The sequence below is a fragment of the Lipomyces japonicus genome, assembly GCF_038497905.1.
Source record: "Lipomyces japonicus strain CBS 7319 unplaced genomic scaffold V1514scaffold_83, whole genome shotgun sequence".
In the NCBI taxonomy this organism is placed as follows: domain Eukaryota; kingdom Fungi; phylum Ascomycota; class Lipomycetes; order Lipomycetales; family Lipomycetaceae; genus Lipomyces; species Lipomyces japonicus.
In genome coordinates this window covers 1-24,611 of record NW_027117895.1, presented here as the reverse complement: position 1 = coordinate 24,611, position 24,611 = coordinate 1, and the positions used below count along the sequence as shown (strand labels likewise).

At 43.2% G+C, this 24,611-nt stretch overlaps 13 protein-coding genes and 3 non-coding genes across 16 annotated transcripts; 8 read left to right on the top strand and 8 right to left on the bottom strand.

The window, feature by feature from the left end:
- The first annotated feature begins 446 nt into the window (after positions 1-446).
- V1514DRAFT_338793 (uncharacterized protein) lies at positions 447-3,563 on the top strand. Its single transcript, XM_066928892.1, has 2 exons — positions 447-930; positions 987-3,563. Exons 1-2 carry the CDS (start codon positions 646-648, stop codon positions 3,483-3,485), a joined length of 2,784 nt encoding a protein of 927 aa, XP_066780735.1. The 5' UTR covers positions 447-645; the 3' UTR covers positions 3,486-3,563.
- Positions 3,564-3,581: 18 nt separating this feature from the next.
- On the bottom strand, positions 3,582-4,560 carry V1514DRAFT_345274 (uncharacterized protein; the record flags this gene model as incomplete). Its single annotated transcript, XM_066929226.1, has 3 exons — positions 3,582-3,738; positions 3,803-3,896; positions 3,951-4,560. The coding sequence occupies 3 exons, from the start codon at positions 4,558-4,560 to the stop codon at positions 3,582-3,584; spliced, it is 861 nt and encodes a 286-aa protein (XP_066780734.1).
- Positions 4,561-4,835: 275 nt separating this feature from the next.
- V1514DRAFT_338789 (pyridoxal phosphate-dependent transferase) lies at positions 4,836-6,914 on the bottom strand. Its single transcript, XM_066928891.1, has 2 exons — positions 6,114-6,914; positions 4,836-6,064 (listed from the first exon to the last, which is right to left on the bottom strand). Exons 1-2 carry the CDS (start codon positions 6,706-6,708, stop codon positions 5,013-5,015), a joined length of 1,647 nt encoding a protein of 548 aa, XP_066780733.1. The 5' UTR covers positions 6,709-6,914; the 3' UTR covers positions 4,836-5,012.
- Positions 6,915-8,002: 1,088 nt separating this feature from the next.
- V1514DRAFT_322725 (mitochondrial 54S ribosomal protein bL33m) lies at positions 8,003-8,333 on the top strand (the record flags this gene model as incomplete). The annotated part of the gene is made up of 3 exons (XM_066926130.1): positions 8,003-8,012; positions 8,074-8,193; positions 8,248-8,333. The coding sequence occupies 3 exons, from the start codon at positions 8,003-8,005 to the stop codon at positions 8,331-8,333; spliced, it is 216 nt and encodes a 71-aa protein (XP_066780732.1).
- A 926-nt stretch (positions 8,334-9,259) lies between these two features.
- On the top strand, positions 9,260-10,261 carry V1514DRAFT_286641 (guanine-N(7)-methyltransferase domain-containing protein; the record flags this gene model as incomplete). The annotated part of the gene is made up of 3 exons (XM_066925207.1): positions 9,260-9,957; positions 10,007-10,173; positions 10,221-10,261. Coding segments are annotated over 3 exons (906 nt in total), but the record flags the coding sequence as incomplete, so codon positions are not given.
- Positions 10,262-11,119: 858 nt separating this feature from the next.
- V1514DRAFT_t115 lies at positions 11,120-11,191 on the bottom strand. Its single transcript has one exon. It is a non-coding gene; the product is annotated as a tRNA-Gly (tRNA).
- Positions 11,192-11,370: 179 nt separating this feature from the next.
- V1514DRAFT_t116 lies at positions 11,371-11,442 on the top strand. Its single transcript has one exon. It is a non-coding gene; the product is annotated as a tRNA-Gly (tRNA).
- Positions 11,443-11,478: 36 nt separating this feature from the next.
- V1514DRAFT_312768 (GHMP kinase) lies at positions 11,479-13,047 on the bottom strand. Its single transcript, XM_066925816.1, has 3 exons — positions 12,198-13,047; positions 12,009-12,128; positions 11,479-11,933 (listed from the first exon to the last, which is right to left on the bottom strand). Exons 1-3 carry the CDS (start codon positions 12,909-12,911, stop codon positions 11,709-11,711), a joined length of 1,059 nt encoding a protein of 352 aa, XP_066780730.1. The 5' UTR covers positions 12,912-13,047; the 3' UTR covers positions 11,479-11,708.
- Positions 13,048-13,228: 181 nt separating this feature from the next.
- On the top strand, positions 13,229-15,964 carry V1514DRAFT_338779 (phosphoribosylglycinamide synthetase). Its single transcript, XM_066928890.1, has 4 exons — positions 13,229-13,449; positions 13,507-13,671; positions 13,735-13,844; positions 13,935-15,964. Exons 1-4 carry the CDS (start codon positions 13,338-13,340, stop codon positions 15,918-15,920), a joined length of 2,373 nt encoding a protein of 790 aa, XP_066780729.1. The 5' UTR covers positions 13,229-13,337; the 3' UTR covers positions 15,921-15,964.
- A 103-nt stretch (positions 15,965-16,067) lies between these two features.
- V1514DRAFT_338777 (uncharacterized protein) lies at positions 16,068-17,055 on the top strand. Its single transcript, XM_066928889.1, has 2 exons — positions 16,068-16,646; positions 16,711-17,055. Exons 1-2 carry the CDS (start codon positions 16,082-16,084, stop codon positions 17,031-17,033), a joined length of 888 nt encoding a protein of 295 aa, XP_066780728.1. The 5' UTR covers positions 16,068-16,081; the 3' UTR covers positions 17,034-17,055.
- Positions 17,056-17,157: 102 nt separating this feature from the next.
- On the bottom strand, positions 17,158-18,279 carry V1514DRAFT_345268 (P-loop containing nucleoside triphosphate hydrolase protein; the record flags this gene model as incomplete). The annotated part of the gene is made up of 2 exons (XM_066929225.1): positions 17,158-18,133; positions 18,197-18,279. The coding sequence occupies 2 exons, from the start codon at positions 18,277-18,279 to the stop codon at positions 17,158-17,160; spliced, it is 1,059 nt and encodes a 352-aa protein (XP_066780727.1).
- V1514DRAFT_338772 (ribosomal protein S5 domain 2-type protein) lies at positions 18,188-20,065 on the top strand. The gene is made up of 2 exons (XM_066928888.1): positions 18,188-18,589; positions 18,671-20,065. Exons 1-2 carry the CDS (start codon positions 18,509-18,511, stop codon positions 19,961-19,963), a joined length of 1,374 nt encoding a protein of 457 aa, XP_066780726.1. The 5' UTR covers positions 18,188-18,508; the 3' UTR covers positions 19,964-20,065.
- On the bottom strand, positions 20,002-21,239 carry V1514DRAFT_338770 (Tricarboxylate/iron carrier). Its single transcript, XM_066928887.1, has 3 exons — positions 21,049-21,239; positions 20,760-20,988; positions 20,002-20,696 (listed from the first exon to the last, which is right to left on the bottom strand). Exons 1-3 carry the CDS (start codon positions 21,150-21,152, stop codon positions 20,052-20,054), a joined length of 978 nt encoding a protein of 325 aa, XP_066780725.1. The 5' UTR covers positions 21,153-21,239; the 3' UTR covers positions 20,002-20,051.
- A 110-nt stretch (positions 21,240-21,349) lies between these two features.
- V1514DRAFT_338766 (uncharacterized protein) lies at positions 21,350-22,610 on the top strand. Its single transcript, XM_066928886.1, has 3 exons — positions 21,350-21,659; positions 21,726-21,836; positions 21,913-22,610. The coding sequence occupies exons 1-3, from the start codon at positions 21,427-21,429 to the stop codon at positions 22,523-22,525; spliced, it is 957 nt and encodes a 318-aa protein (XP_066780724.1). The 5' UTR covers positions 21,350-21,426; the 3' UTR covers positions 22,526-22,610.
- V1514DRAFT_338765 (uncharacterized protein) lies at positions 22,544-23,510 on the bottom strand. The gene has a single exon (XM_066928885.1). It carries the CDS (start codon positions 23,478-23,480, stop codon positions 22,650-22,652), a length of 831 nt encoding a protein of 276 aa, XP_066780723.1. The 5' UTR covers positions 23,481-23,510; the 3' UTR covers positions 22,544-22,649.
- An 816-nt stretch (positions 23,511-24,326) lies between these two features.
- V1514DRAFT_t114 lies at positions 24,327-24,400 on the bottom strand. Its single transcript has one exon. It is a non-coding gene; the product is annotated as a tRNA-Asn (tRNA).
- Positions 24,401-24,611: the final 211 nt, after the last annotated feature.

The following is a 24,611-nucleotide window of genomic DNA, read 5'->3' as shown; positions in this document are numbered from 1 at the left end:
GTGACGAGGTCATGCCATGAACACTTTTGCTTTTCTTTGTAGGTTGAGTGTATACGGCACTTACATTTAATCAAATCAAACAAAAAAGCCAGAAAACCAAGGAAACGTGCTATCATAGTACAAAAAATAATCGATACCTGTGAGTAAATTAATCTGAAACGCATGTTTGTGTTCGTTGGAGGTCTATAAGCATTACGTGCCTGTATTTTATATAATAATTATATTAAAACCATTATTTTTATAATATCATTGTCCAACTGGGGTCAATTTTTTATTATCCAATTTGCTTTTGGTTTCAACGCCGAATAAAAGATATCGAAATACTAATATTAACTATTTTAAACAACGCCAGTTAATTTTGTTTCCATTATATCAGTACTGAAATTTGAAAACAATAAGCCCTAAATCCAAATGTATTTTGGATATTTTTCAGTGATATTAATATTCAACTTATCAATGTCTTTCTCAATGTAGACGATTAACAGAACAATGCGTACGCCCTCCAAATGACGCAACGAAGTAAGCATCGCGCTTTTTATTTCACATCTTCACGCGTAGAATACACAGCATTTATCACGACCTGCCAGCTCTGCGCATCTTTTTAAGCAGGCTGGCATCGTGCTTATTTTTAGTTTTCTATCAGACATGTCGCACTTGTTGCGTTCTGCTCCATTTCTGACTCTCGTCGCGTCATTTCTGTCCGTGTTCGCTTCGTTTGCAATTCCTTACTCCCAGTATCTCTTCTCCGCAACCTTCTCCTGGCTGGCATTTCTCGTCGTTACTCTTTTGCCAATTGATCGTTTTTTTATTTTTGCAGCCGATTCACTCCACCGCTACAGACGTATCGATGTGGTGATATGCTCAACTTGCATTGTGCTCTCCACCGTTTGTGCATCGCTCTTGGGTGAACGCGGCAATGGTCTCGCTTCGGTATGGCAGTTATGCACTCAGGCATCATTTTTCATGCTACTGACATTATTTTGCAGGTGCTTATTCCACTGCTCGTACATATTTTACGGTTTCAGTACATGCATAATCCGACACACCTTGACCAGGACCAAATTCTTGAAAAGTCTACTACCGGTACTACCAATGTTGATATGAGCACCCTAGTATTTATTTCATTTACTTCATTTTTGGCTTTGTCGCCAAATTATCCTGGTGCTTCTCAACTGGTTCTTGGTATGTGCTCGGGTATCTTTGCTGCCACGTACCTTTCTATATCAGATATCAGTATTCCGCTCAACAGGGCCGTTCTCCGGGAAATATCTGCATATACCTGTTTTGGTCTACTTCTTATGTCGCTTCTACTTGACGGTTGGGCAGGCTGGAGTACTCTTGGAACTGACTACGGCCTAGCGTCAATGATCATTCTTTGGTCTATCTTCTCGGCTGCCAAAAACTTCATAATTTTGTTGCTAATTCAACACTTATCCCCAATCAATGCCTCCTTTGTTGATTTAATTGGTATTTTATCAACTACGCTTTACACTCACGCGGCATGGAAAGTTGCCGCCATGTGTGTGTCATATATGGCCATTGCGTCTACTTTACTTCCACCACCAATTAGTGAAATCAAAGTCCGATATGTGAAAATTCGATTGGGAAAGTTTATTACACTCACAATTGGCATGTTTCTTTTTTTTTTTGGTATATTTGTTGCGATCAAGCCGAGAATTGGAGGACATTCCAAGCGCGTACTGGTTTCGAACTTGGCGTCTAACAGAGATACATGGAATACAACGATTCATCCCATATCATATCTCATGGAACATCATACAGACGAATTTTCACGACTGGTTGAGAGGCAATCAACAACGTACCCTGAAACCGTGACTGAGTACCGCCGGCGGTACAAGATCAACCCGCCTCCAAACTTTGATAAATGGTATGCATTCGCTACCGAGAAGAAAGTGCGCGTGTTTGACGATTACGACTCGATTTATAACAATCTTCGTCCGTTTTGGTCATTCACGCCAGTATCAATCCGCGAGTCCGTGCACAATTCGCTTGGGCCGGATTCTCGCTTGCTGGGGGTATTCATACGATCGGGTAGCATTGTAAATACTACTGGCGGCGGAGAAGAAGATGCATGGTTTGTCTCTGCCCTCACTAGTATGGTGTCAGAATTTGTAGAATATTTGCCGGATATGGATTTGGCGTTCAATCTCTTGGATCAAGCACGGGTGATTATTCCCAGCGGCGATCTTGGTGCTATCTTAAATGCAGCCATGGACACGGGTACCAAAAATGAGTTCTCAGGATTGCCGGTACACGAGCTCGCAGTCGCACCAGCGCAAGTCGAGCCTGAAAAAATTGTGCAGTTTGTCTCGCTTTCCAAGCAACCGACATGGAGTGCTTCATTGCTTTCGTGCAATCCGTCTTCACCAGCCAAGTCAAGCTTACGACTTGACAGTACGACCAAATACGCTTTATCATTTGGGTTCATAAAAAATGTAACTGCTTCAACAGATGTTTGCTTGTCACCTTCGTACCGGCACGAGCACGGTGTATTCAACAGTCCCAAAACTTTTAGTTTCACGACTGAACCTGTGCCAATATTTTCTAAGGCCAAATTATCGTCGTTTGGTGACATTCTTTATCCGTCACCTGAATATTTTGTCGAAAAGGCACATTATGATGAAACTAAAGACAAATACTGGCGCAATAAACAGACAAAATTGTACTGGCGTGGAGCAACAACTGGGTTACAATCGTCTAGAGGGGAATGGAAGTCCGGGCATAGACAGCGCGCAGTAGCTTACTTTAATGATTTTAATGGAAATTGCACCATGCTCATGGACATTGCTGAATTAGAGCAATGGAATTTTGACAAAAATGTTGAAATGGCTAATTTGACTCCCGTAAGGGTAAAACGGGACGAGCAGAAGGATGTCACACAATCTAATGACGAGAAACCCGATGAAGTGCAAGAGCACGATAGCGAGTATAAACAGGAACCACAACATGAACAGCAACATGAATTTATTGAACAACTAGTCGCCAAAAAATTATACGATCAATATATTGACCTCCAATTTTCTGCATTTTTGCAGTGCGAAAAAGCAGATTGTGACATTGAACAACAGTATTTTGGCGATGTGGCATTAAAGTCTGAGCTACAGGACAGCTGGGATCGCAAATATTTGGTTGACATTGATGACAATTCGTTTTCGCCTACGTATTACGCGCTACTGCAATCACGATCGGCTGTTGTCAAGCAGACATTATTCCGGGAATGGCATGACGAACGGCTTATTCCATGGGTGCATTACATCCCACTCTCAACTAAGCTCACTGAAGGGTTTGGGATTTTAAAATTTTTCTTGGAAAACGATTCATCGGGGAAGTATATTGCGGATCAGTCGCGACGATGGTCGCGGCAAGCGCTGAGAAAGGAAGACATGTCTGTGTATTTTTTTAGACTGCTGCTTGAGTATGGCAGATTGGTAGATGATAATCGGGAAATTATAGGTTGCATTTAATGGTAATTGGAGTTAGTAATTGTAAAATAAATTGTGGGTCTTGTTTTTAAATAAGAAAACACCATCTATATAATTACCGAAATATAATTTTGGAATTTAGTAATAGCTGAATCCGATTCTAAACCGTCTCATAACAGCATATGCAACAGCGCCAAATGCGGCACCGCTTAGGTGTCCTAAATGGCTAGTGGTTGACGAACCATTTGAAGAATGTTTATACTTAGTTTCCGAAAGCAATCCATATAAATCAAACCTATCCATGAATTGTTTAGTGAAAAGCAAAAAAAACATTAACTGATAAATTATACTGTACTTACGCTACCATTCCTGCTAGGAACACCCAGTTCTTCATTGGAATAATACCATACAGACTAGCTGATCCGAATGGGTTAATCAGAGTTTGAACCACAGCTAGTGCACATTAGCAAATTTGATAAAAGAGCCAGAAAGTTTGACTAAAATTACTTATGGCGTAAATGGCCGCTGAAGCTCCAAGGTAAGATTTAAAGTATACATTGTTGTACTTTATCGGATTTCTCTCTCGAATGGCAGTTTCAAGTCGCGCCTTATTGACCAGAGCAATGACACCTGTTCCTGCAAGTCCTCCAAGGAAAAAAATAGACAGAGTGGCAATGCCGGTAATCCCTCCGGGAAAAACTGAAGTCAAACACCATAAAAACAATGAGTTTGCAAACAAATGGTGAAAATCATGGTGGTCAAACATTGCCGTCACAGCAGAAATCCACGGATGATTGGCAAACGAAAACGACAGCTTGGGAAATCCTGGAACAACATTTCTGAGAACATACACGGCAACTAACGTGCCAATGATGCCGTAGCATGCTTGCGTGAACGTGAGATCATCCAAATCCCGACGGAAATAGCGCCATCGGTGCTTTCTATTCTGTTCGTACCAATGATTGTAAGATCTCTTGGATTCTGCTACTAAATTCAAATTCTGAACTTTTGGTCGAAAATTATTCTGAAGATGCAACGATGCCGAGTGAGCATTGAGGACGGTTGGTTTCGTTGTGTTAAACCGGTTGTGGAACGTGGCCGAGCTCAACAGCGACATGTTGCGATGTAAATTTTGGTTAAGGCATGGTTGGCCACGCAGTAAAATCGAAATTGGGGACGTTACGTTTGATAATTTAAATGGAAGAAGTCGGGCCATTCCGCCCAGACTAGATAGTGCCTTCATTAGTGATTTGACTTGAAGATTAAAATGCCAGGGGGAAGTGAGGTTTTAATTTATATTTCAAACGCTTTCCACGGTTTACAGCTACTTAATTTAACTCACAATTTGAACATCAAGAAGTGCCATGTACCAGGTAATAATTTATATACGTCTTAAATTGTATCAAATAAATTAACTATACAGCAATACAAAAACCAAACGAATGCTCCCGCGAAAACAAGAAAGAACTCCAAAAATAGAGACCAAAGCGTAGACTTTTAATTTCCCAGACTTTTTTTTTGATAAAAAAACATCAAAAATATAAATAAAAAAATAAAAGCAGAAACTTATCATACAAACTTTTCAAGAAATCGATTGTGAAAGTTAATAATGCTTTGGACATAATCATCGCCCGGTGATAAAAAGGTGGTACGGAAATGGTATGTACCATCTTTCTGACCAAAACCAGAACCGGGAACAACGCAGACTCCTGTTTCTTCCAAAAGTTGTAAGCAGTAAAATTCATCAGGTTCTTGATTACGCCTTCGCGCTTCTTTAATAGCATTTAATGGTAAGGAAATGGTCGGGAAAAGATACATGGCACCCTGTGGCTGTTGGCATGAGACTCCTTCCATAGTTTGAAATGCATTGAACAATCGTAAAGCACGATTACGCAGGTTGTTATAAATCGTGTTGTACTCCTGCTCATAGAGCGGATATGACTCATCGCCAGGTTTTGGCGGGTTAACCATAACTTCCGTAAGTACTTGACCTGTCACGACCGGGCAGAGAGAGATTGACACAAGCTTGTACAGCTGCTCAAGAACATCATCGTCAAATCCAATAAGCTCCATGTAACCACCCCGTTGGCCGCATTCGCCAACCATACCCTTGCTAGTACTGTGAAGGGAAGCAAGTTCAACATGGTCATAAATGCCAGGATAATCTCTCTGAAGTTCTCTAAGAATTTTCTTAAACGAATGAAACTCTCCAGTGTACACATTTGTTTGATATACTTCATCTGCAATAATTAGAAAAGTTTCCTTCGCAGCCAAAGTGATGATATCTGAAATCTCATCTCTAGTCAAGCAAGAACCAGTTGGATTGCATGGATTTATTACTACCATAGCCTTAAGTTTAACACCTTCAATTTGACTTTGTTTGACAACTCGTGCAATGTACTTGGTATCTGTGCCCCACTGTGTTTCTTCGTTCAGTTCATATGGAACCGGGGTGGCATTAGAGATGGTCAGAGTAGCAGAATATAGCGGATACTGTGGTACAGGAATCATGACACCGGTGTTTGGACCTTGGCAAATTGTAGTTAGCAAGTAAGATACAGCAGATGACGCACCAGCTGCAAGATAAATATCCTTTGGGTCCGAAGAGAATCCGTCGCGTTCTATATCGTTAGAGATGTGCACGGAAAAGAAGGCTTGTATACGACATACCATTTATATAGTTCGCAATCGATCTCCGAATGTAAGGTACGCCCTGTGATTGAGAATATGAACCAACAGATCCAATTTCTTTGAGAAGTGTGCTCGCTCTTTGTATGGCATCAGACGGGAAAATCCGGGGAGTATACTCGTTGTTGAGCAATTCAGGATATTGCACTAAAGAAAGAACTTGTCGAAAAAAAGTGATCGGCTTCTGTTCCATAGCCTGGGGGTTTCCAATATTTGCATTAATAATTTTTTTGAAGGGCAGTGAGGTGTCGCCAGCTTCTAGCCGGTCTCGAAGCTCTTCAGCACGAATTGCAAGACGTCCACGAACCGCATAATCCGCCTGACGCAAAAATTGATTTATACTGTCAATAGTGATCGCTTTCCTCGGAGGAAAAGAATTACTCTCGCTAGGAAGGTTGCTGGATGGTGCTGTGGTGGAGAACGTCCTGGCATCATCCGGCGGAGGCGTCGGTTGAAATTGAGGCCTAGACAGTTTAAACGCCGAAGAAGCAGTCTGAGAGCTGACAAGTAACGATGACGACGACGACGAAGAGGAAGATAGACCCCTGCCGAGAGTCCTCGTGGGTATGCTTGCCATGAGAAATTGAAATGGCAGGCAGGTGCGTGGAAATGATAAAAAAGTAGGAATTTTGAACCAAAAAAAGCAAAAAAAAACACTTAGAAAAATAAGTGCATGTAGAGAACAATATATCCTCACTTCGAAATAGTCAAAGATTGAACTTCTTTTTTGTAAATTCTAGTTGATGATGAAAACCTGCGATGAAGAAGCCTTGGATGTAAATTGTCAAAATGCTAAGAAAAAACTAAAAGCAATCACAAAATAATCACAACCTGCGGTGATGAATTGTGAACTGGACCAATGTCCATGACAAAATAAGGTTTTTAGAAATGTATAGTATGCGTGAAATTTATATTGTGATATGCAACTGTATTTCGCCTTAACTCTACGGCACGGAGAACGCGGGGTCGGAACAGCTCGGCCTTGGACCGGCGGACGCTGTCTAACTGACGTCAGTCTATGGATGGTTCATAAAACCAATTAGCAAACCCAGCCGGAACTGGAGGATAACTTGTGTTTTAATTTATTCATTGTAGAACGCGTACAATATTTATATGAGATGAATTTTGGATGATTGAAGTTGGCGTTTTCGTTGCTTCAGCAACTGGCCAAACAAGTCTTGCAAGTCAAGCCAGACAGATTGTGTATAATAGGTATTTTATATGTCATTTTATATATATATATATATACCGAAAAAGCATTAAATATTTTGGAATGTCAATTGAGTTGGGTCCCAGAGCACATAGTTTTATCTGGGTTTCAACGAACCTCAGAGATACCAATTCAGATTTATTTGAAATGTTAAGATGGTAAGAATCATAAAATATGCTTCTTTAAATGTAATAAATTATAAATCTCTAGCTTTCTTGTATCTATTATCTATAATCTATAATCTATAATCTATTTTTTTGGTCGTGTTAAATTATATTGCTTAATTTGACGGCTGGCATTGTTGTTTCTTTAAGTAGCAATTATGCACTTTGTCCTTCGTCAAAGGTCTGCAGCCTGATCCGAAGATATATATTATCTCATGACAATTTTACTCTGAATGACTCGAATAGCTTTTAAAATTTAATTTTCTTTATCAAGTTTTGGTTCAAATACATATTTTTACATCTATGCCATTAAATGTAGTCATGCGTGCTAGTTATTACGCGCGTTAAACCTTGGTGCGTATTTTATGGTCCGAAACTGCAGATTAAACAGTTCGGGATCCTTAACATAATGGATTTAGATGTTCATAATTTCAAAGGACAAACCTGCAAAAGTTCAATAAGATTACGTCGTTGTTCATTTATCAGGTTCATTCAACATGGCTAAGAGTATGTTTTGCAAGAGCGATTTTTTTGAAGTATGTGCGTGGATTGCTAATAGCTTTTGCAGAAGTCAAAGGTCGTCTTACTCTTGTTAAGCTGGTTTCAACAGCAGCAACAGGCTTCATTAAAACGCTCTATGTTCCTAGGCAGTTAGGTGTTATTAATCAAGTCAGATATGATCCTTTAGGTAAGTTTTTTTTAATGGGAATCTTCCACTAAAAAAGTATATTAATGTAGTCAGCAAAACGACATGTTTTATTCAAGGAAAGTCGAAATCGTCGATTAGCCACGTCAAAGCAGTGGGGATTTGGTAGACCATTAAAATGAAGTATATGTATTTCATTATAAATGGTCGTGTGAGATTTAAAAGGGAATGAACTATTGTAGATATAATGTTATGGATCATCGAGGAAATATGATTTCTCATTGGAGAATTATTTATGTAAATATAGAATATTGTTTAAACAAAAAGCTTTTCAATGATTTTTTTTTAAAATTGTTTTTGTTATTATCTTCATTTATGACTCAGTTAATATGCAGCTTGACGTGTTGTGTCGTGTTCTTTTTTTCTATAATACCATGTATGGTCGAATTTTTAGCGCGTAATTGTTGCAAATTAATTCCATGTCCTATTCACATCCTCATAGCATAACAAAATGGCCGACGAAAAACCAGAAGAGCTCCAAACTGACTCTGCAGTAGAGATGTCAAATCTTGAATCATCACAGAAGCTAGCAGAAGAAAATGGCAAAGCCACGCATAAACTGGAACAAGACGAGGCTAAAGTAGATCGAGAACCTTCAACCGAGAAGGCGAAGACAACGCAAAAGCAAGAGGTTAAAGATGGCAAACGCACCGACACATCTAACGAGAAACTGCCTCAAGAAAGAGCAAGAGTAGATCAAGAAACTTCAACAAATAGCAGAAAGATATCTCCTTCAGAACCGGAAGAGCAATCGAGGTCAGCGGCACGAAAACTAAAGCGGTCATTATCTACATCCAGATCAGATCTAGGCAACCCCGAAGAGCCAATAGAACCGCCTAGGTCACCACCGCGAAAATTTAAGCGGCCATCATCTACAGCTAAACCAGCCGTAGCCAAACCCGAAGAACCAGTTGAGCCACCGAGATCGCCACCACAAAAATTCAAACGACCGTCATCTTCAAACAACGCTTTTATCAACAGAGTGGCTCCAACTGAGCAGAAATCTGAAGAGAGGCAATTAACTGAAGTTCGACGGCCAAACGATTTAGTTGTGCGCCAGCATTATAATGCACGTCCGGAGCTGGGGACAGATAGACGCAAGGACTCACCCATTATCAAACTGAAATCGTATAATAACTTCATTAAGTCTGTGATCATTAAACGATTTGCTAAGAGAGATGATATTGTTCTTGATCTCGGCTGTGGCAAAGGTGGTGATTTACTTAAGTGGGATTTGGCAGGAATAAAAGGTTACATTGGAGTGGACATTGCAGATGTCAGTGTAAACCAGGCGTTTGACAGATACAAAAAAATGCGACGGAAGCGATTCTGGGCAGAGTTTTTTGCGGGCGATGCTTTTGGATTGCCATTGACTGTTCACATTCCCCGAGACATGTATCAGGCAGTGTTCCCAGTTGACGTGGTGACCATGCAGTTCTGCATGCACTACGCGTTTGAGACTGAGGCAAAAGCTCGTCAGCTTCTAGAAAACGTTTCTAAATCTCTTCGGCGGGGAGGTAAATTTATTGGAACTATTCCGTCATCTGATGCGATTATTGAGCGCATTGCGAAGCTGCCAGTGGGAGAAAAGCATTGGGGAAATTCGGCGTATAACGTTCGGTTTTTTAATGATCCGCCTCGTAATGGCATATTTAGACCTCCGTTTGGACAGAGATATTCTTTTTTTTTAAATGATGCTGTCGAGGATGTTCCGGAATATGTGGTTCCATTTGAAGTGTTCAGAGCGTAAGTATGGTAGCAAAAAGTTTAGTTCATGCTAATCTTTTTTTTTTAGGATGGCGGAAGATTATAAGCTAGAATTGGTTTACCGCAAAGGATTTCACGATGTATTTGAAGACGAGACTAGTGAACATCCGGAATTATTTGAAATTTGTAAACGAATGAACGTCGTTAAAGCAGACGGCACATATGGGATTGAAGGTGATCAAAGAGAGGCAGCAGGTAAGCTCACTACTTATCGTAGTAATTTGTAACCACTAACTTTCTAGGTTTTTATCTTGCGTTCGCGTTTGAAAAATTGGCTGGTTAATTTTGGAGGTAGTTATAATTAAATATTTTTGTATAGTTGTATCGTAATCGTACGTGATTCAAAAGAGAGCGCTGTTTTGGCTTTTTTTGCGAACGCTAATTGACGCGTTTACGCTCATTTGACATTGACGTGTCCGTTCTTGTTTAAATCTATACATAATTCAATAACATTTCAGATAAAAACTAAAGTCACACGATAATCTAGTTCTTTCCATACTTTTGGTCAAATAGCAAAAGAACGACACATTCCGGTGTTGTCGTTCATTGACTTTTATTTAGATTGGAATAAAATACAGATCGCGTAACGAGTTTGCCTTCTTGCACTCACCGTTTAAGATTCTGGGTTGTATGTTGTCTCTTAATCTACTGCTGGACTTTTTTTCAGTTTTTAGCATCTCATCCTGAGAGCAAGCAAAATATTTCTTTTGAAAATTTGAAATTTGACGGTTGCCAACCATATAATTTTTTTGTCTCCGCTTCACGCTAAATCAGAGGAAGAATTAATTACAAAAGAAGTTCAGGCCATCGGTCGAGCAAGAAGATATGACCAGTCGAAAGTTGTGAATATCTGGAGATTCTTGACGGAAGATACAATTGACACGGAAATGTATTATGGGAAAAAATGGAATTTGTATAGTTAATATACCAGATTCTTTTGAATTGTAATTTTGACTAAAACTTGTTTCTTAGGAAACAAGTTATTAGTATCTGCTTAAATATCCGACCGTATATACAAGACCACGCAAAATAAGCCTTAAATTTTAAAGCAGACCTGAACCAACCTTATTAGTATGATTGATTCTTTATACGCGAGAACAAAACTACAAAAATACAAAAAAATCAAAATTTTATGAAAAAATGAACGGTAGGAGAATCGAACCCCTGTCATTTGCTTGGAAGGCAAATATGATAACCACTACACTAACCGTCCAACAATTAAAATTTAAGATATTTTAGATTAACATCAAACAAAATCAAATGCTTACTTTTTTTTTTTATCTTAACTAGGACACTAGGTGCCGCTGACGTGTATTATCTATTCATAATATGCTTACGTAAGTTATAATAACAAGTGTTGTGAGATAAATATTTTTAGAAAGTTTGAAATTTGCTTGATTAGTGTAGCGGTGATCATACGTCCTTCCCAAGAACGTGACAGGGGTTCGACTCCCCTATCAAGCAAATATTTTTTGCCCATAGTGATTTATAATTTTTATTTTCAGTTAAAAGTCCTCATATGCAATTCGATCGGTTGAGATTATAATTTATCAATTTGGTTAGTTAGTCGAATACATTGACATTATATTAGTCATCTGCTTTCATGTGCTAAAACGCAAAAAAAAAATAAAACATCATGTAAATCGAAACAAAAAAAATTCTAATATACAAATCTAAACAAATTCAACCACAAACAAATCATATAAAAAAATATATTGCCGTTTTGTGCATTAAAGTGCCGTGTAGGTGGCGCCATCATAGGCCAGGTCCAAGATTTTAACATCACATTTGATGTCCTCTTTTGCAAACGTGGCTAAAATTTCTGATGAAATGTTGTCAAAGTTGTGAGTTGCCAGGGCCAAGATTGTGGGGCCGGCGCCAGACAAGCAAATGCCCAATAGGCCTGGATGAGATTTTGGGGTTACAGATGCCAAAATTTGCGGCAAGCCCGGGATCTAAACAAAAAAAAAAAAAAAAAAAATGTTAATATAACATGGATGCGAAACGGATCAAATCTATTATAAACGTACGAGTGATTTCCGATAAGGTTGATGGACCTTGTCCTGCATGGCTTGATAAATCAAGTCAGCATCTGGCGGTGACCGTGTCAGTGCAGTGGTTAGTACGGCTAATCGTTGCAAATTGAAAATCTGTTGAAAGTTATAAATTCCATTAGTATAATTAACTATTTAGGAGCAAATATATAAAAAATGACATACCAAATCCTTGGCCTCGTAAACTTTTGGCAGCACGCTTCTTGATTTCGCGGTCGAAACTTCAAAATTGGGGATGATTGCTAATGCCTTTACTTCCTTTGCCCATCCAAACTTGATGTAGTGGCCAATTCCAACTGGTGGTTCAGGTGGCCGGAGTCCCGTATCGATGCCGCCAGCAGGCTCAGGCAAAACTTCAGCTAATGGAATCTCCTTGCGTTCGGTATCCTTAGCATCAAGTTCCCGCAGGTATGATCCGACAAAACCGCCCATCATGGCGGCAGTAACGTTATCAGGATGCCGTTCAATCATGAGCGTGTAATCCATCAAGCGATCCTTGGTCAGGCCCAGCTGGCCTACGTAGTTACCTAGTAGCACGCCACCGACAACTGCCGCACCAGAAGATCCTAACCCACGGCCCAAAGGAATCGGGTTCTTGATGTGTACTTGCGTGGTGGCGGGGAACGACCGAATATCATGGCACTTGAGCACGTACAGTGCGGTTCGCGTGATCAGGTTACGGTCGGCCTCTAACGGCAATTCTGCTGCGCCTTCACCTTCGTAAGTGATTTGGCAATTTTGAGGAACTCCGACAATTAAATCATTAATTGTGACATTAATTTCTAAATAAAGGGACAACGCAAGACCGACAACGTCAAATCCGGGTCCAATATTCGCTGATGAACAAGGTACTTTGATTTTAAATGACCTGACACCCATATCTTCTATTCAACCTCTATACTGCCAAACCCAAAAAACCCTTATAATAACAAGTCTAAGTACGTACCACCAATGAAATTTGTTATTTGCTAACCAATTGAGCTTTGAAAATTATTCTTCTTGCCTGCGTTTATTATTCAGGGCCAATTTTTTTTTGCCTTCTCCAAACCTTGCCTCGGGAAGTACAAGTTACCCTACCCGATATGCGCTGTGGGTCATCTCAACCGCCGCCTCAGGGGACAAGCGCTGCCCTTACCCTTGTACAGTTGGGAGCAAAAAAAAAATCTTTAAATTTAAAATAAAAAAAAAAAATTCAGGTTTATTTCAAAAAAGCTCATTAAGGAAAGATAAGAAAGGCTGTCTGGTAACTCTCCTTTCAATTTTTTTTATATTTGATTTTATAAATTAAATAGGAGATCAAAAAAAATGTCTTCGTCTTCCTTGAGAATTTTGCTTGTTGGCAACGGCGGCCGAGAGCATGCTCTTGCTTGGAAGCTGTCTCAATCTCCATTAATTGATCAGATCTACGTTGCTCCAGGTACATTACTTATGATATGCATTTTTTTTATTAAACTAGAAATTCTAACTTGATTAGGTAATGGTGGTACTGCTAAAGGTCTTAAGAACGTCCAAAATGTACCAATCGATGGCGGCGATTTCTCTAGTCTGGTAAAGTTTGCAGTTGAGAAGGAGGTCAACCTTGTCGTGCCCGGACCAGAGCAGCCGTTAGTAGATGGCATTGAAAAGCATTTTCGCAAGGGTGAGTCAGATCAATAATTTATGATTTTTACAAGATTGGGCGAGAAGGACTGATAAATGATAGTCGGCATTCCATGCTTTGGACCTAGTGAAGCTGCCGCACGGATGGAGGGATCCAAGACTTTTTCCAAAGATTTCATGAAGAAACATAACATTCCGACTGCAGAATTTGAGGTATTGATTTCAAAATCTATAAAATTGCAAGTGGAAATAATAAAACTAATTCATGATCCTTTGAATGGGAATGGGTTTTGGTATATATAGAACTTCACATCGTTTGAAAAAGCCAAGGCATATGTTGCAAGTGTTGGTCATGACGTGGTGATCAAGGCATCAGGTTTGGCGGCTGGCAAAGGCGTGCTACTGCCGACCACGAAAGAAGAAGCCTACGAGGCGCTTAAGGAAATCATGGAGGACCGAGCTTTCGGCGATGCCGGTAACGAGGTCGTAGTCGAGGAACTCTTGGAAGGTGATGAACTTAGCATTCTTGCTTTTAGTGACGGATACACGGTGGTTGATTTGCCGCCGGCACAGGACCACAAGCGGGCGTTAGACGGTGATCAAGGTCCTAACACGGGTGGCATGGGCACGTATGCGCCAGCACCGATCGCCACGCCGGCTGTGATCGAGGAGATTCGTAACACGATTATCAAACCGACCATTGCCGGAATGCGTAAGGACGGATTCCCGTTCGTTGGATTGCTGTTTACGGGAATTATGTTGACGGCAAAGGGACCAAAAGTTCTTGAATATAACGTTCGGTTTGGCGATCCTGAGACGCAGTCCGTGTTGTTGTTATTAAGCAAGGATACGGATTTGGCTGAAGTTTTTTTGGCTAGCGTGGAACACCGACTGGATGCTATCACGTTGAAGACGACGAGCCAGTTCGCTGCCACCGTGGTCGTGTCTGCCGGTGGTTATCCTGGCAAGTACAACAAGGGTGACAAGATTGAGATCGACCCTATCGAAACAGATGACACTGTGATTTTCCATGCCGGTACGGCCATTAACGCGGCTGGAGATTTGGTTTCTTCCGGTGGCCGCGTGATTGCCGCGTCTGCGGTGGCTGATACGTTAGAAGAAGCGGTTAAGAAGGCATACGTTGGCGTGGACAAAATTCATTTGAAGGATAAGCATTACCGACGGGACATCGCCTACCGTGCGTTGGGCGAAGCCAGCAAGAAACAAGCCATAGAATTCACTTATGCGGATGCGGGCGTCAGTATTGACAATGGTAACTCGTTTGTGGAGCGCATCAAGCCCAGGGTTAAAGCCACGGCTCGTGTCGGCGCGGATGCTGAACTGGGCGGCTTCGGCGGCTTGTTTGATTTGAAAGCAGCCGGTTATCGGGACGCGTTAATCGTGGCTGCTACTGATGGCATTGGCACGAAGGTCAAGATTGCGCAACAGACCGGCATTAATGATACGGTTGGTATTGACCTTGTGGCCATGAACGTGAACGACCTGGTCGTGCAAGGTGCCGAGCCACTCATGTTTTTGGATTACTACGCTTGCTCCAAGCTTGATCTTGACGTTGCTGCTGATTTTGTTACCGGCGTGGCTGAAGGTTGCCTGCGATCCGGCAGTGCACTGATTGGTGGCGAGACTGCCGAGATGCCCGGCATATACCACGATGGAGAATACGACGCGGGTGGTACCGCGATTGGCGCGGTCGAGCGTGGACAGACACTGCCCAAGCTTGATGCACTGGCTGAAGGTGATGTGCTGCTGGGATTAGCTTCCGACGGCGTGCATTCGAACGGATTCAGTCTTGTGCGCAAGATTGTCAGTCACGTTGGCCTGAGTTATGACGACACGGCGCCATGGGATGGGACTACGACTGTGGGCAAGAGTTTGCTGACGCCGACCAGAATATATGTCAAGTCATTACTGCCCGTGATCAAGCAAGACCTGATTCTCGGATTGGCCCACATCACCGGCGGTGGCCTGGTGGAAAACACGCCACGCATGCTACCGGATCACTTGGGTGCCAAGATTGACGCATCGGCTTGGCCGGTCTTACCCGTGTTCAAATGGTTGGGAAAAACCGGAAACATTCCCAAGCATGAAGTCTTGAAGACCTTGAACTTGGGCATTGGCATGGTGGTGGCGGTCAGGCCGGAGAATGTGGCCAAGGTCACGCAGTTGCTGACCGACAATGGCGAAGCTGTGTACAGAATTGGAGAGTTGGTCAATGCCGTGGCCGGAGAACCTAGAACTAAGGTGATTAACGAAGACAGTTTGTATTAATCGTTATAAAATAATATAGTAATTTGTATATCTAAATCAAAAAACCATTCCAGCTCTGGCATACATACAAATACACTACAAGTCATCGGGTTAGGTTAATCAAATGAACAATATTAAATCAAACTCTGCAGGCCATGTTCAAGAAGTGTTGCGGCAAAAACATGGACAAGGCGACTGCAGCAGCAGCATGCATTGCCTTAACGGTGGCATATGTTGGCGTATTATACTTGCACCCTACGGCCCGGCGCAGCTCTAGGGACGATCCTGTTGTTATCAGGGCTCGCGTGAGCGTTATCTTACTGTGCACGGTCGTGTCCTGCGCCGGCACCGGGTTGCAGCTGAGCCAAGATGATCATGAAAACAACAACAACAATAATAGTAGTAGTAGTAATAATAGTAGCGGTTGGGTTAGTACTGCATCATGGCTTAAAACATTGCGAATAATACCGGTACCGGGCGTGTTGGAGATCTTGCGCACGACCGTGCTGCCAACTTTAATTTTCTTCGCCGGACCTTTGGTGGACAAGGTGTGGCTGTCGCAAGGTTACAAATGGATTTGGCATGATGTGGCAGTTGCGGGGACCAGTTGGATTGGATGGCGAAATTACATTGTCGGTCCGGTCACGGAAGAGCTAGTGTTTCGAGCCTGCGTGGTCAGCGTCGAGTTACATGCCGGCGTGAGCATGGGCACTTTGGTTTTTTTGACACCATTGTATTTCGGCGTGGGTAAGTAAAAAACAAAAAAAATCAAGTCAAGTCCAAAAAAAAAAACTAAAATTTATCGCTTAAGCTCATTTGCACCACGCGTTTGAAGCCTACGTGAAAGATCCGGAGCAGTGGAAATTGGCGCTGGCCATGTCAACGTTGCAACTTTGCTTCACGACCGTGTTTGGCTGGTATGCCACGTTCCTGTATCTGCGTACCGGCACGATTGTAAGTCCGATTGTCGCGCATGCGCTATGTAACGCGATAGGCTTGCCCCGGTTGCGCGGTACCGGTGGTGGTCAACAATGGCGGACCTGGGTGCACCGGATGGCATTGATTGCCGGACCGATCGTGTTTGCCACCGTGGTGTTCCCGCTGACTGCAAGCAGCAGGAGCATTCTACAGTAGAAAATAAATATTTAGACGTGCATAGATCCAGAAAAGCCAAAAAAAAAAAGAAAAAGAAAAAGAAAAAGAAAAAGAAAAAGAAAAAGAAAAAGAAAAAGAAAAAGAAAAATAGAAAAAAGTGCATTTATTTGATTGAAGTCGACGACGATGAAGATGCAGCCACAAGTTTGGCCAGACAACCAGATAATTGCAGTAACGTGGCCACGCCGTCGAGAATTCGCATGTGCGTGAATCCAATCTCCCTAATATATTCCATGCGAGTGTATTCGTTAACCGCATCGAGCGATTTCGTGACCCTGAACATCGTAGTAATAATATCAACTGCCGAGTAACCCCTGGCCCACAATTGATCCCTGAGCACGGTCAGGGCCGAGTCCAGGTCGGCGTTATGGCACGCCACCAGCATGGCCTGCACGGCTGCTGGATGCGGCGAGTCCACGATGGCGAACACGTTCGCGTCGGTCACGAGTGCGGTGCCGAACCCAGCCGCGGCAGCTTGCAAGTTATTAATGGCTTGCCGCATGTCGCCGTCAGCGGTGTAAATGAGCGCGGCCATGCCAGCGTCCGTGACGTGCACGGTTTCGGCATCGGCCACTTGCTTCAACCTGGTGGCCACTTGCGCGTCGGTCAATTTGGCGAACCTCAAAATGGCGCATCGGGATTGCAATGGTTCGATAATCTTGTTGGCTTGATTGCATGCAAACGCGAACCGGGTCGTGCTTGCGTAGACTTCCATGGTCCGCCGCAGGGCCTGCTGGGCAGCCGCGGTCATGCTGTCGGCTTCGTCGAGAATCACAATCTTGTGCCTGCCTGGCGGTAATGACACGTGCTTCTGGGCAAATGTCTTGATGCGGGATCTGACAACGTCCACACCGCGCTCGTCGGACGCGTTGAGTTCCAGCACGGCCTGCTTGACCAGGTCGGCCGTGCCCAGTAATTGCCGGGCAAGACACAGCACCGACGTGGTCTTGCCGATACCTGGCATGCCTGAAATTATTAAATGAGGCATGTTGCCATCACGGGCTATAATTTTTAACCTCTCGACCGTGTCTGGGTTGCCAACCACGTCGTCGAGCCTAATCGGCCGGTATTTTTCGACCCTGCCCATATATTAGATTAATCAAAAAAAAAAAAATAACGACAACGACGACGATTGCACACACCATGGAACTTGATCTGAATCGACATCCGAAAGTGGTTGTCGCAGTGCAGCTGATGATGATTCTGCCTGTTCGGACGACGACATGTTGATGCTCGAATCCGACGTTGATGGCTGTGAGAAGAAATTACGGCACAAATACGAGAACGCGTTTGCCATGTTTTAAAAAAAAACACGCGCAGCTCGGCCCGAATACGAGCTAGCAGGCCCCGGGGGAGTCAACGAAGATATCCGGTGCTTCGTACTATTATTTCAATTTTGTCAATTGCCCATCATTCTTCCATTCTTCCATTCTTCCTTTGCGACAAAAATTGCAATGCCACTGTCGCCGCCATTTCTTGTGTCTGCGCCAGGTAAGGTCATTCTTTTTGGCGAGCACGCCGCAGTGTACGGCAAGGTAAGTCGACATATCCTAGTTTGACAATTATCCACGATTAAAAAGCCCTCAAAAAATCATAAACTAACAATTACTGCACAGCCTGCAATTGCTGCCGCCGTGTCATTGCGGTCATACCTTCTTGTTACCGAAAACACGACCGACCGTGCCGCCGTGGCTTTAGAATTCCCCGACGTTGGGTTTCGACATGCGTGGCCCATCGCCAGCCTGCCATGGGCGGCCGTGCATGAACACAATCACAATTCAGCACCACCTACCGAGTTAAATCAAGCATTGGCGACCGCAATTGATCGGCTATTGTCCACGCCAGATATTAAAACTCCGACCGAGCGGGCGTCCGCATTGGCGTTCTTGTACCTGTTTTTGTCTTTGTGCGAGCCAAGCACGCCGGGTTTCACGGTCGCAGTCCGGTCCACATTGCCAATCGGTGCTGGCTTGGGTTCATCTGCTTCAATTTCTGTATCACTTGCGGCCGCGTTTGGTCTGCTATCTGGTCGCGTGGAGCCGCCTACGCCATCATCATCATCACCATCACCATCATTTTCATCATCTTTCATTCCTGAAAATATAGCCTCGATCGAGTTGATTGATGCCTGGGCTTTCCTGGGTGAACGCTGCATTCACGGTAACCCATCCGGCATTGACAATGCGGTGGCCAGTCATGGCGGCGCGGTCATGTTTCAACGCACGCAGGCCGGCAACCCGAACTTGCGAGAATCGATTCGTGATTTCCCGCCATTGCGGCTTCTCTTGGTGGATTCACGACAATCTCGGCACACGGCCGTGCAAGTGGCTGCTGTGGCCGACTTGGTACGTGATCATCCGGTAGTGGCGGACGCGATCTTGACTGCGATTCATGATTTGACTAAGGAGGCTTACGAGTTGCTACTGCGACCGCCTGAGCATGCGGCCGCGGAGGAGGATAAAAATGATTTAGAAAATAATAACAGCAGCACGGCCTGGGCACAACGACTGAGGAACTTGGTCCGGATCAATCACGGCTTGCTTGTGGCCCTGGGTGTGTCACATCCGAAATTGGAAATCATTCGCGCTGCTGCTGACGAACTCGGCATCGGGCAAACAAAACTTACCGGTGCAGGAGGTGGCGGATGTGCCATCACGTTGGTAAACGACAAAGTAAGTCATCAATCGATCGATCAATTACGAAACCGGCTACAATCTCAAGGGTTTGTATTGTTTGAAACCAAATTGGGAGGCCAGGGAGCTGGTTGCTTATTGCCATCACAAACTGCCGAGTTTGAAGACTGGGAAGCCAAGATTTTTAATTCTGACAACTTGTTGGCCCTGTCCGGCAAGGATGACATTGAAACTCACGTTGGCGTTGATAGCAAATTAAATTGGGAATTCTGGTAGTTGAACTACGTTATTAATGTATATTTGTATTATTATTACTGTTTGCATTTTACTCTATTATTAATATATATCTATATATCTATGTATGTTACATGCCCCGGTTGAATTGAACTTTTAATGGCTCGCCTTTTGCATTTTTTAAACCATGAAACCTGGATTCCAGGCTGTGCACATGCACGGTCTGCCTTTGTGGGAAAATGCCCAACGCGAACGGCAATGCCGCGAACGACGTGGCAGTGATCAGTGCCAAGTTAACCACGGTCTCGGTCACTTTCGACATCTTCAACCGGCGCTGCAACCGAACCAGCACGAGTGGCGGCAAAACCATGATGGGCGTAGCGTTGATGACCCTGGACAATGCGGTCTGGCCGACCGCGTAGGCTGCAGCCACCTGCGACGTGCCAACCTGCGCGCCCGTGTCGTTGTCGAACACGGCAATGCCCTTGCGCAATTCCTGGCCGCGCATTAAAAAGACGTTAACCACGCCGGCGCTCACGACAGCAGCAAACGGTACTAATCGAGATAACACGAGTTTCGTGTTTGCCGAAATTGATTGCAAGCGGGGCACGACTGATTTTAATCCCACCGCGACCGAGCACGACGCCGTGACCGCCAGCGCGTATGATGAAATTAATTGAGTCGTGGTTAACGGATGTGACTTGTTTGCATTAGCCGTGTTAATGGCCACGTTTAACGATTGATTCGTGATTTGCCAAAATAACGTGCCGGTGGTCTATTTAATTCTTGATTAGTTTCCCAGCTAAGTTTTTTAAAGAAAAACTACTGTTTATCATACTCCCAAGTTAGGCGTTAACATGCCAGCCGTAACCACCAAATTTGACAACACATAAGAACTCATGCGAAACGGTAACAGTACCGGCTCACCATTATCCGGGTGCAATGTTGAATCCAACACTCTTTTCGCATGCCATAACTCGGCATTCATGGTAACAACCTTGCCGGTTTTGTAGTCGGCAACCAATTTTTTTGATTTTTCTAATTCATCTTGCGTAACAAACAACATGCTACATCATATTTTAGTCAATTTTTTTTTTTTTTTTTAATAAAACAGGGGAGACAATTACCGTGGGTCTGATACTTCGGCACTGTGCTTCACGCGACCCCAATACGTGGTCAAGTCATATTGTGATTCGGGAATTTCCCTCGGACCTGGGATTGCCGATGCCATGTATGTGTATGTATGTCTATATTGTCTATATGTCTATGCGTTCTATAATCATTTATGATCTTCTTATGGTCGATAACGAATGTTTCCTCGGGGGCAAGTTTTCATAAACTTATCTGCATAGTAGTTGTTAAATATATGCAGGGGCCAGCACTTGTACTTGTTCTCTCCAAGTATTGTTTCAATGATTTACCTTGTCCGCCCCAGATATATATAAGACCCATGCAAGGACTTGCTTAATTCATTAATGAATTAGTTACGTGCAGATTTTGCGACCATGACTGATGCGACAACTTATGATAGTGAATATTCATGGCATGATGTTACTCCAATCCCACAACATGACGGCACGAATCCTGCCCTGTCACTGTCAGTGATCGCATACCAGCCAGCGTACGTGACCGCCATGGGTTACCTCAGGGCAGTCATGCGGGCAAACGAATTATCGGACCGGGCATTAAAATTAACTGAAGACGTGATTTTAATGAATCCGGCTCATTATACGATTTGGTAAATCATGCAATTTTAATGTGAAATAATTGAGAGCCAATTAACTTTTTTTTTTTTTTTTGAAAGGTCGTACCGGGCAAGAATATTGCTGAAATTAAAAACAAGGCAAGAACTTGAACAAGAACTTGTTTGGATAGAACAAGTTGCTGGCAAGTTCCCAAAAAATTATCAAATATGGTTAGTTTACATGCAAGTAATTTAATTTTAAATCCCTTCTCCCAAACTCACGTTTTGGCCAACACTTGGTTTATAGGAATCATCGGGAAGTGATCGTGGACAAGTTTAACGATGGTGATCGAGAATTAAAATTTATTAATCAAGTTTTATTAAAAGATAGCAAAAATTATCATGCCTGGTCATACCGGCAATGGGTCGTGCGCAGGTTTAATCTTTGGGCTGGTGAGATTGAATTTACCACCGACCTGATCCTGCATGACGTTAGAAATAATTCTGCCTGGAATCATCGTTTTTTTGCATTGTTTGGCAATAACAATAATGCTTCGACGGATGTGGATGATGAGATTGAATTTGGCAAATCACAAATCTTAATTGCCGAGAATAATCAAAGCTCATGGAATTACTTGCTCGGCGTGCTTAATCGAACTGGCAGGTCAATAATAACTGAACTTGAACAATTTTGCCTGACAAATTTTATAAATTTCAAGCAAGATGATGACGATGATGATGAGCAAGACCGAATCATCAGTACCGTGACTTCTGCCCCTGCACTTGAAGTATTAGGTGATATTTACGCTTCCCGTAATGAATTGCAACAGGCCAAGAAGGCATGGGAACTGTTGGCCAACAAGTACGACACGATCAGAGACAATTATTGGAATTTCAAGATCAATCAAGCTAGTGCATAGTGTGTATGTAGAAAGTAATATCTTTTAGGATAATTTGTTCTGTATTGTCATATATATATTTTACAAGGTGTAGAAGAAAAAAAAATGCATAAAATGTATAGAGTGATGAATGAATATTTGTCGTTTATGGGGCAGCGTAAGCACCATCGACGCGGAGGTCGGATCCGGTGGTGTAAGTACTTGCATCAGAGGCCAGGTACAGGTAAGCACCGACCAATTCCTTAGTCTGACCTTCCCTGCCAACCGGGATAAGTTCCCACCAAATCTTCTTGGTCTCGATGGGGACAAAGTTTGAAATTTCGGTCAAGATGTAACCAGGAGACACGGTGTTAACTCTGGCGAATCCGGCCCATTCGATAGCCAACGAGCGAGCGAAATGCAACACGCCAGCCTTGGCAGCGTTATATGCGGCCTGTAATTGCGGAATGTTGACAATGTGACCAGACATGGATGCGGTAAAGATAAGTGAGCCGGAACCTTGCTTCTTGAACTGCTGGCCAGAGAACTTGGCAGTGTAATAGGCACCATTCAGGTCAGTATCGATAATCTTGTGCCAATCCTCATCACCTTCAACATCAATCAAGGGACCAGAAGTCCAGGGAATGCCGGCATTGGCGACCTGGATATCAAGCTTGCCAAAATCAGCCACGATCTGCTTAATCGTTTGTTCAACCTCGGCCGAAGACGTGATTGAGACCTTGTAAGCCTTAACCTTGACGCCATATTTCTCGGACAAGGTTTTGGCGTGCTCGATGGCCTTGGGGTTGCCATGATACCACAGGGCAACGTCAGCACCAGCTTGGGCAAATGCTTCAGCGACGGCCAAGCCGATACCAGACGATGAGCCGGTGACGGATGCGACCTTGCCCTTTAGCGAAAATAAATCGAGCACGTGATCGGCCAATTTCGGTTGAGGCTGGGGCAAGGGAGTGAGTCCTGAAGCGTGGGTAGACATTTTGATTGATGGGATGGGTGTGCAAGGATGTGTGATAGCGAAGCGCAGGATCAGGGGCCGATATTTATATTGGCCTCTGGCGGGGTTATGAAATGACAAGGACAAACGTCATTATAAGCAACCTTTCCCGGCTCGCCGTATGCCGCATTTGTGCAATTATCACGAACGTCCCAAGGCTGCCTGAAATTCAGCATACATGCCATATATTACTGTCCCCGACCCCCCCTCTCTGCCAAAACCGGCAACCATTTCTGCCATGCGAACGGTTTCGCTTCTGTAATTGATGATTGTCATTTTTTTTGCATCAGCCGGCATGGAACAACCCCTTCCCTTCTCATCCCCTAAATCCGCGGGGGTGCGGATCGTGCCTGGCGCGGTCGTGCTGCCCCTATCAGCAACTAACGCGCGCGACAGAGAAAGAAACTTTGCCTCCTGGCTCACAAACTCAATTTGTGCTGTTTCAGGTCCACAGCCCGCCCTGCTGGATTGGGAAATAAACGCACTCATTGCGGACAAAATCTTACTTGCGAAGCCTAAACACTTATATAGTATAGTTACAGATAACTCTAGAAAATCAGAGAATCAAGGAATCGCACACTACCAATAAATCAACCTTTTTTTTTTTTTTTTTTTAATTAGAGATCTCTCGATTCACGAACAACGACGACGCGACATTTGAAGTTTCGTGACCATACGCAGCATGCATAACAATACCTCGTAATTAAAGAAAATATAAATCTATCAAAAACAAAGAAAAAACAATCATACACCGTCAAAAAAATACCGAGTCACTTTTTATAAAAGTTTAAAAATATAGTAATTAAAAAAATAGTAATTAAAAAAATACGACCAGGGAGAGGATCGAACTCTCGATCTTATGATTAACAGTCATACGCCTTAACCAGCTTGGCCACCCAGTCCAACTGTAAATATTTTATATAACTTAATTTACTTTAACGTTTTGCAATAGTCACATGACGCTTTATAAAAAAAAAAAAAAAAAAGACGCTTCAAAGCCACGACAGTCAACCTATCAGGGCGAGTCCACTTTAATGGCTGGCTGACCACGCCTTTCCCAATAGCTTCGGGCGTACGCCAGGGTGATCCGCTCGCTCCGGTACTGTTTACGCT